This window comes from Podarcis melisellensis (genome assembly GCF_964234715.1).
Source record: "Podarcis melisellensis genome assembly, chromosome: 5".
Classification (NCBI taxonomy): Eukaryota; Metazoa; Chordata; class Lepidosauria; order Squamata; family Lacertidae; genus Podarcis; species Podarcis melisellensis.
This window is the reverse complement of record NC_138537.1, coordinates 35,998,877-36,008,146: the sequence shown is the minus strand read 5'-3', so window position 1 is coordinate 36,008,146 and position 9,270 is coordinate 35,998,877. Positions and strand designations below refer to the sequence as shown.

At 44.8% G+C, this 9,270-nt stretch overlaps 1 protein-coding gene across 2 annotated transcripts; it reads right to left on the bottom strand.

Moving 5' to 3' along the window:
• Nucleotides 1–447: 447 nt before the first annotated feature.
• NRROS (negative regulator of reactive oxygen species) lies at nucleotides 448–9,053 on the bottom strand. Of its 2 annotated transcripts, none has more exons than XM_081910404.1 (3): nucleotides 8,548–9,053; nucleotides 5,018–5,129; nucleotides 448–2,745 (listed from the first exon to the last, which is right to left on the bottom strand). In XM_081910404.1, the coding sequence occupies exons 2-3, from the start codon at nucleotides 5,111–5,113 to the stop codon at nucleotides 793–795; spliced, it is 2,049 nt and encodes a 682-aa protein (XP_081766530.1). In that variant the 5' UTR covers nucleotides 5,114–5,129; nucleotides 8,548–9,053; the 3' UTR covers nucleotides 448–792. The 2 variants fall into 2 exon arrangements, with proteins under 2 accessions (XP_081766530.1, XP_081766531.1); XM_081910405.1 differs by lacking the exon at nucleotides 8,548–9,053 and adding an exon at nucleotides 8,159–8,396.
• Between the last annotated feature and the right edge of the window lie 217 nt (nucleotides 9,054–9,270).

Sequence of the window (9,270 nt, the reverse complement as noted above, 5' to 3'; positions counted from 1 at the left end):
CCTTGTGTGTGCAACCATAGCAAATTCAGCTAATGATCAAACAGCTGTCTTGGAGCATGTAGGCAGCAAGATGCTTGTATTGCTACCTGCATCTCTACTCCAACACAACACTTGGGGGTCAGTTGGAGTAAGAAGTGCCAGGTTGGTAATCATTTCATATAGTCTTCTACATGCCATTCACATCTGCAGCGAAGTTATGGCTTCCTTGTACTGCACCATCTCGTTTTATGAATTGCACCTCCTCCACATGTTGAGAAGCTGTGCTGTAGCCAACACTGCTGAGATGGCCTTGGAATGCCCCTCAGTGTTCCCTCCAACATTAGGTCTGTCATATGAGTATTTCAACTGGCAAGTGGTTAAAGCCCACAAATGGGGGTGGGGGTAGGGGAAGTGTTCCTCCTGAAAGGGAAAAAAAATAGTTAGTGCTTGGCCAAGAAGTTACACCTGTTTGGGAGCTGCATTTATTCAAACATCACGGTTGGTTCCCAGCATCAGTGCCTTTCACTTGTCTTTCATGTTTATAAAGGCCTTTTTCTTCCTATTGTGAACATTAAACAGGATTACTATCTTGCATTTGTCTCTGCACAGAACTGTGTGCTATGCCATCCCTGCCAACTACATACGAGGATATTTTATTACACACATTGGGCAACTCCATATAAAGCATTGCTGCACACTGTGGCTTCCTGGAGCCCCATTCATGGATGCATTATCACCCAATAGGATTTCCCAGTCCTACCTATGCCCATTCTGGAGGGTCCGAGTGGCTGTTTTCTTCACACCATCCCAGAGTCAGTAAGGGCTGGACCTTCTGTACCTGCTCTTCACCATTTGAAGAATCCGTTGCCTGAAAGTCAGAAAGATGATAACAACGGCAACTAGCAGGGCCAAACAGGTAGGAAGAACAAGGACCAGATGCAGCAGAGTCATATCTGCCGTTAGCCACTTGCAATTCTGGATGACTGATTCAGGCAAATTGGCTACACGGATGAACTTAGAGGAAAAGTTGCAAGTGACTTGATTCCAGTCTAGAATGCGTACAGTGTCACGGTCATGCAGGGCATCCCACCAACCCAGCTGGCAGCAGTCATAGGGATTCTGGCTGAGGTAGATCTCATGTAAGCTCTTTCCAAGCTTCTGCATGGTGTGCTGAGGTAGGCCATGGAGACGATTTCTCCTTAGATCCAGAATTTGCAGTTCCAGGCCTGCTAAAGATTCAGGGAAGCTAGCCAGAGAATTTTCAGATAGATCTAGGTTTACCAGCTTCTGAAAAGCAGAGAAGTCCATATTTGTCCTTGCAGCAGAAAGTCCAGTGTTCCTAAGATAGAGCACCTGCAGTGATTGTGCAACATCTTTCAGAGGTCCTAAGCCATCAAGTAGTGACCTGGGATTGTCAGAAAGGTCTAAGTGTGCTATAGAAGTCCCCTGAAAGATGTGGGTGTCCAGTATTTCTAGGTCACAGCCAGACAGGAAAAGATTCCTTATGGAGCCAGCATTACTGATATCTATGCAACTGGGACTTCCAGCAGCATGTGAGGCACAAAGCTTTATAGGGTTTTTACTGAGGTCAAGTGTAGTGATCTTTGTTGTGTGAGTAAAGATTTTAGCAGGCAAGCCACGCAGTCTGTTGGTGCTCAGACTCAATGTTCTGAGGTTGGCTAAGCTGCTTCTATGGTCCAAGTTCATCTGCAGATCCTGAAGTTGGTTGTAGCTGAGATCCAAGTCAATGAGAGTGCTTAGCAGGTCACTCTCCTGTATCTGTAATGTCTCTAAGCAGTTGTGGTTGAGGTTCAGATGAGCAAGGGAAGACATGCCTTCAAAAAACCTTTCTGGAAGGTACCAGAGCTGGTTCCAACTCATGTCTAGGAACTGCAGGGAAGAGAGGTTGCTATGATGGCTTTCTGCCCAGAGGTCAAGGGTGGTGATGTTGGTGATGTTGCCATCCAGGAATAACAGCTGCACTGTGCCCTCTGAGTCATTGAAAATATTGTTGTAGAAGTTCAATTGGTTGCGCATCAGCAGCAGAGTTCTCAGTTTATTTTGTTTGGGCAACAGCGGGAAGAAGAGGAGTTGGTTGTAGGAAAGATCTAGTGTTTCTAGTTCAAAGGCAGCATCATTCTCTGCAGCCAAGAACCACTCGATTTGATTGTTGCTGACATTTAGCATCCGGAGTTGGGTCAGGTCAAACTCCACCATGCAAGGAATGTAGTTGTAGGCCAGATTAAGCTGCTGTAGCCATCGCAAACCATCAAAGGCACCAGTCTCAATCTCAAATATGTAGTTGTGCTGCAAATCTAGGTGCTGCAGTCTGGGCAGATTTTTTAAGTGAGAGTCATCCAGCCTCATGATGGAGTTCCAGGCCAAGGACAAAGATTCTAGAGAGGACAAATCCTGGATCAGGGTTGCCATCATAGCTTCATTGAGCAGATTTCCAGATAGGTCCAGCTTCCTCAGGGCAGGCAAAGTCCCCAGAGCAGCTGCTGTTGCAGAATAGTTCACAGAGAGGGCATTGTTGGCCAGAGATAGACTACTGAGGCTCCTGGTTCGAAGGAAAGCCCCAGGCTCAATGAGCTCCAACCCATTCTCACACAGACTGAGGCTCTGCAGGACTTGATACCTTACTAAAGATGCATTCTTTAGGGTCTGTATAACATTTGCATCCAGGAAGAGCTCCATTGTTCCAGGAGGCAAGTCTTGTGAGACAGAGCTCAGCCTCCTGCCTTTGCAGTCTGCAGTTCTCTCTTCCTGCAGCAGAAAAAGAAAGAGATGCATGGGATGAAAAAAGGTAGGCCCAGCTACTAAAGCCATAATGCACTTCAAATGAGCACAGTAAACAAAGGGCTTAACTCAAGCCCTGTAGATTCCAAGTTAAAATGCTAGGGACTGAGCACATATTTGGCATGTAAAAGATCACAGGTTCAGTCCCTGGCATATCCTGTGAATTATCTCAGGGAGCTGGGAGAGATCTTTGCCCGATATCTTGGAGAGTTCTTGAGGGTTGGTGTGGATAATATTGGGCAAAGATAGTTTAATGGATAAAACACTTTGACAGTAAATGTTTTCCATAACAATATTTTCAGAGCTATATGTGCTCTGCCCTCTAAACAAAACAGAATCTTCGTTATGGTAACCCACCCAAATTCGCACTAAGAAAAACAAGTTCTGGGAACTAATATTCATGATACAAATTTGCACATTTAATCTAAAAAGGAAGGAGCTCTGATGTTTGTGGCAACACTGAAACCTGTCTCCTAACCATAGAAAATCTCATTCAAGCCACGCTTCTAGCTTCTGAATTTCTACCAGCCATTACCCACCTTTCAACCCTCCCTTTCTTTCTCCAAGGGCTAGAAATCTTCTCTTTTAGAAATGAAAGCTGAGAGTCTCAGGTTCTGTAGTCAGAACCATTTCTACTATTTTTTCTTTGCCCGTGCAGAATTTCTGAATACACAACAATCCTGACTTGTGATCTTTTAGAAACATTTCTAAGGATGGTCTGGACGAATGCAGAGCCAGTTATAAAGTTTCAAACAATACCGCCCGTCATGAACTGTGAACAGCACAAAACAATCTAAGGTATCTGCTTTTTTGTGCCTATGGACAAACTACCAAAGAGAACATTTCTGCTACTTCCTTTATTGTAAACTCTATGGCCCTGCAAGAATTAGATTTTTCTCTCTCATTCTGAATAACCATGCAAGTTTGAATGGTGTGGAAAAAGTGATCAAGCTATTATCCGATTATGGGAAATTTGTAACACTTGCTCTGCTACTAGGGCCGTCTTTAGCATATGTGCCGCCAGGGAGCAAAGATCCACCCAGCGCCCCCAAATTTAGTTTAGCTGCCCCCAGATTTGGTGTGGGGCAACTCAAAGTTGTTTTTTAGGGAGGGAGGAAGCCAAAGTTGTTGATCTTTTTCAGGGGAGGAAAATCGCTCACCTGTAACAACGATGCAGTGGAAATAACTGCTTGTTTCATAATGCTAGGTAGCAGTGGCGTAGCGTGGGTTGTCAGCACCCGGGGCAAGGCAAGTAATTTGCACCCCCTAACCCGTGGATTTGTGCCCCCTAACCCATGGCTTTGCACCCCCTAACCCTAACCCCCAGATGTTGCGCCCGGTGCGGCTGGCCCCCCTGCACCCCCACGCTACACCACTGCTAGGTAGTAACAGAGCGATGGAGCAGGGAGGCAGGGACTATTGCTCCATTGCTTTTCACTGCCACTGGTAGAGAGGGTCCGGTGTATAGTAGGCATACATTTGGTGCATCCCTGAATACATTTGGGGCCCCCCAGAATTTGGAACCCAGGTGCACCGCACCCCGTGCATCCCCGGATTAAGACGGCCCTGTCTGCTAATGTAGCAGAAGAAATCAGGTGTAGATTCAACCCAGCAATTGCAATTTCTTGTGATTCTTAATATTGTTGAGGCTTAGTGGGGGAACAGAGGTTGCCAGGGCATTGCAGACATGATCTGTGACACATATTTACACCTAGAGCCACCAGAGTGGCTGGGGCAACCTACTCAGATGGGTGGGGTGCAAATAATGAAAGTTTTATTCATTATTATTAATTAGTTGTTGCTGTTGTTGTTAAAAACATAGAAATATCAATCATTAAATACAATTAAACATCGATAGAATTAAAACTATATACATATATAAAATCTATAACAATAATTACAATAAAAACAGGATAATATTGGGTTGTATCCAATAAAGTTGTCCAGTTGGCACAAGGACTTCTAGATGCACAATGGGACTTCCTCTCACTGCATGTCCCCCATGCCTCCAAAATCTTCTTGGAGGGTTGGGGAAAACCCCAGAACAGATTTATGGGATGGGTAGGGAGCATGTAGGGAGAAAAGAGGGAGAAGAGGTCCTTTTTGCACAGGTGGAAGCCCTTGTACTAATGGGAGAAGCTTTGTGGATACAACCCATTGTCATTTGTGGACCCCTGGAGTTGCTGACACATGGTTCAAAATAAACAAAGAAAAGAAAGCTGATAAAAGACAGACTCACCAGTCTGCAAAGGCTGTGATAGGCTGAAGGGTTGCTTCCCCATCCTGTATCTAGGAAAGCTATCCACACGAAGATACTCAGGGCTATTAGTGCCATTTCAACAGCAGGACTCCTGCAAAGAGACACAAAGCCTGGCATATATATGTTTTAAAAGGCAGTATTGACAGTTTATTGTATTTTGTATTACAGAAAGAACCAGATGCTTACTAGAAAGCAGACATCCCAAGGCTTCTTCCACGTAATTTATGCCATATGCGTACAGTATTTGCTCTCAAACTTTTCATACACCAAAATCTGTTAATTTATTTGTGCAACGCACATGTCTTCCCCACATCTGACCCCCTGGTGTGCAAGCACACCTTTCAGATCACATTGGCTATTCTTAATCAGTTTTTGTGCACAAGTGGGCAGGTGCTTGCTTTGATCAGGAATGACTGCAAAGGCCCTTCCTTATAAACCATGAGTTGCCAAAATTTCATGATATCCTTGAACTTCCTCACGTCTCCCGCTCCCACTTACATCATTAATAATTTTTTGTCCAGCAAGTTATCATCTTATTTCCAAATCTGTAACCACTTACTTAAATACAATAAAATAATTCTCCTGCAAATTTGTTTCTCTTAATCTCTCTTATCACCAATTCCTGATCTATTTTAGTGATGGCCAATTATTTATAACCAAGCATCCTTCTTAACATTCCACTAAATCACAATATTTCTGTAAATAAATCTTGAATTTCTTCCAATCTTCTTCAATCCTTTCTTCTCCCAGGTCTCGGATTCTGCCAGTCATCTCCGCCAGTTGCATATAGTCCATCAGTTGCATCTGCCATTCTTCCAGTGTGGGTAGATCTTGGGTTTTCCAGTTCTTAGCGAGTAGTATCCTTGCTGCTGTTGTTGCATACATAAAAAATGTTCTATCTTTCTTTAACACCTTCTGGTCGACAATGCCCAAAAGAAAGGCCTCTGGTTTCTTGGTAAAGGTATACTTAAATACCTTTTTCAGCTCATTATATATCATTTCCCAGAAGGCCTTCACTTTAGGGCAGGTCCACCAGAGGTGAAAGAATGTTCCTTCATTTTCTTTACATTTCCAGCATTTGTTGTCAGACGAATGGTATATTTTGGCAAGTTTAACTGGGGTCATGTACCATCTGTATATCATTTTCATTACATTTTCTTTCAAAGCATTACATGCAGTAAAATTCAACCCAGTGGTCCACAACCTTTCCCAGTCCTCAAACATAATGTTATGCCCAATATCCTGTGCCCATTTTATCATAGCCGACTTAACCATTTCGTCTTGAGTTGCCAATGTGGCGCCCACATCACATAAGCACATGTAGAGACCTTCCCTGGTGCCTAGGATCCCCTACCCTGCCTCTCCTCCTTGGGTTTGAAAGGAATCTTGTAGCCAGTAGAAGACTTTTTAGAAACCTAATTGCTGGTAGGGAGTGAGTGAGTGAGTGAGTGAGTGAGTGTTGGTTGCAGTGTGTGTGGAGTTGTGGTATGTACATGGTGCCCACAGGCCCAGAAAGATTAACCATAAACAGCTTGGGGCTGGAACATTAATTTTAAAGAAGGCTGTATACCCGTTGCAATTTACTTCGGCTCCAGTACACTCCCACTGTTGCCGTTTGAACCCGAGTACACATAACGCTAGCCACAATCCATTTGTCTCCTGTAGCTTCTTGAGAAACACTGTTGTTTTTCCCAAACCAGCTTCCATCCGATTTGAAAACATAAGTTGCGGCTAAGCTAAGGTGTGCACATTTGAGACAGCAAGTGCACATGCACAGGTAAGTGGAAGCTTTGCCAAATAGGAGTTTGGCACGGGGAAACAAATCAGGTAATGTGCATCTGGTGTGTACCACAATGTAAAAAAGCACTAGAAGCACAGCAGAGGAAAATGACCTCACTACATTTTAAGCCGCTAATGTGTGCGTAACCCAAGTTAAAGGTGATTTGAAGGAGCCCTTCCTTCCCAATGTTATGCAGACCAGCATCAACACCCACTGTTCTAAGGCATTTGCTGGGGCCCATGTGCTGCTACCGCCACCAGCAAAGCTTGTAAACATTGTGGGGGGCTGATTGTGGCAGCAGCAGCACCATGGCCAGAGGAGGCAGGGTGACAAAGCAGCAGGTTCTGGGCAACAGGTCCAGTCAGCACTGGGTGCTACTAAGGGCAGCCTGCCCAGCTTCCCCCCAAATCTGAAGCTGGGTCTGATGTAAGGTAAAGGTAAAGGGACCCCTGACCATTAGGTCCAGTCGTGACCGACTCTGGGGTTGTGGCACTCATCTCACTTTACTGGCTGAGGGAGCTGCTGTACAGTTTCCGGGTCATGTGGCCAGCATGACAAAGCCGCTTCTGGTGAACCACCGGAGTGGTACCTATTTATCTACTTGCACTTTGACATGCTTTCAAACTGCTAGGTGGGCAGGAGCAGGGACCGAGCAATGGGAGCTCACCCCGGCGCGGGGATTCAAACCGCCAACCTTCTGATCGGCAAGTCCTAGGCTCTGTAGTTTAACCCACAGTGCCACCCGCGTCCCTTGGGTCTGTTGACGTGCACATATATTTTGTCTAGCCAGCTGTCACTTCTGGTCAAGCGCGTTTTGCAAAACCTGTTTACTAAAGGCAAAAGTGGGACACATTCTGTGAACGCTTAGCTCTCTGGAAATGATCTTGCCTCTAAGTGGAAGGGTAGGGCCAAACCCCATTTGACATCAGAGATCCATGATTGGATTTGACATGTTTAATTTTATTGAAAGGTAGCTGTGGATGGAGGGGCTGCTTGGTGGATCAGAGCAGTGCTGCTGAGGGAGGGGGGATGAACCCTTTGTTCTCATCATACCATTTCCTCCATCATATTCACCCCATTCCTGAAAGTACTCATAGTCCTCTAAGAAGAAAAGCAAGACTGATTTTTTGACCTAGTAAGGAGATTTATTTCTGAGACTATATATTAGTTAGGCATGAAGCTTTTTTAATTTTACAAAGTGGATTGACTGTCAAAGCAGGGATCCCCAGCATACTTTCTCACCTTGCCAATGACTAGTGCAGTTATTGACACCAAGTTCCTCCCCTGCTTAATGATTCTTTTTCTTTGCCATCACAAAGGCCTTTAAGGACTTCACTCACCATTTGTCCTGCCTTCTCAGTTTGGTCCTTGCGCTCTCGATGCCCTGTAACTCTTCAAAGATGTTGAGTGGCAGATGCCTTGGAGTGAGACTGAAGAGTTCTCAGCAACCACCTCACTGCCTTATCTCTCCTTCATATATCTATTTTATGAAACACCTCTGTATTACAGAACCTTCCATCGTGTACTCCTAGAACCACACCACATGGAACTGATACACGTTCTTGGTGAGCTCAACCACGCCACAAAACGCCGACTGCCTTTTTGCAGTGTAGGTGTTCAGAATGAAACAGCAGCTGTTGAATGGTTCCTTTTGGTTACCATCACCCACCCACCCCCACACCCCTCTTTAAGGCAAAGAATGGAGGCAAATCTTGAGGTTCTTACTCACCGGGGGTAGGAGCAATATGCTCAGGTCTGGGACGTTCATTCTGCTCCAGCCCGTGCCCTCTTTTCTTGCTGTGTCTCTACAAATAATATTAAAATTAGCTGTTTGCCCTCTCACTTAATATCAGATTATTTTAGAACTTGCGGAAGGAACTAAGCAACGGAAACTGCAGTCACATGGATCACAGAGCCAGTTGCTTCACCCAGCAACCCCCAGCCAGAGCTCAGCAGTTGCACACTGAAAGGTCGAGGCTGTGCAAGCCACTCGAAAATGAGAAGGAGCTGAGAAGAAGGGAAATGAGAGGAAGGAAGCTGTGCAGGGCAAATCTTTGAAGCCATTAGCAACTGCTGCTTTGTTATCGATATAGAAAGAAAAATAAGAGTCCTGTGGCACTTAAAGACTAACAAATTCATTGCGGCATAAGGATTTGTGGACCATGGACTACTTCTGCAGACAAAATTTTGCTGCAATACATTTCATGGCAAAATAATTCATGTGCGAGGGCTACATGCACACCTTACATTTAAAGCACATTTAAAGAACACATGCCCCAATAATCCTAGGAACTGTAATTTGTCATGGGTGCTGAGAATTGTAGCTCTGGGAGGGGTAAATTAGTTCTCAGGATTCTTTTGCGGGAGAGGGTAAATGTTTTTTTCAATATGTGCTATGTTGCATGCAGCCTTTAAGGTGCAATCAGGCTCTTTGTTGTTTTTGTTCCTATCA

What these genes read in the sequence shown, in the direction of transcription:
- NRROS (XM_081910404.1), bottom strand. Translation starts at nt 5,113, where the DNA reads ATGGCACTAATAGCCCTGAGTATCTTCGTGTGGATAGCTTTCCTAGAT. An exon ending in ATCACAGCCTTTGCAGACTG is followed by an intron (nt 2,746 to 5,017) that starts GTGAGTCTGTCT and finishes TTTCTGCTGCAG; the next exon opens with GAAGAGAGAACTGCAGACTG.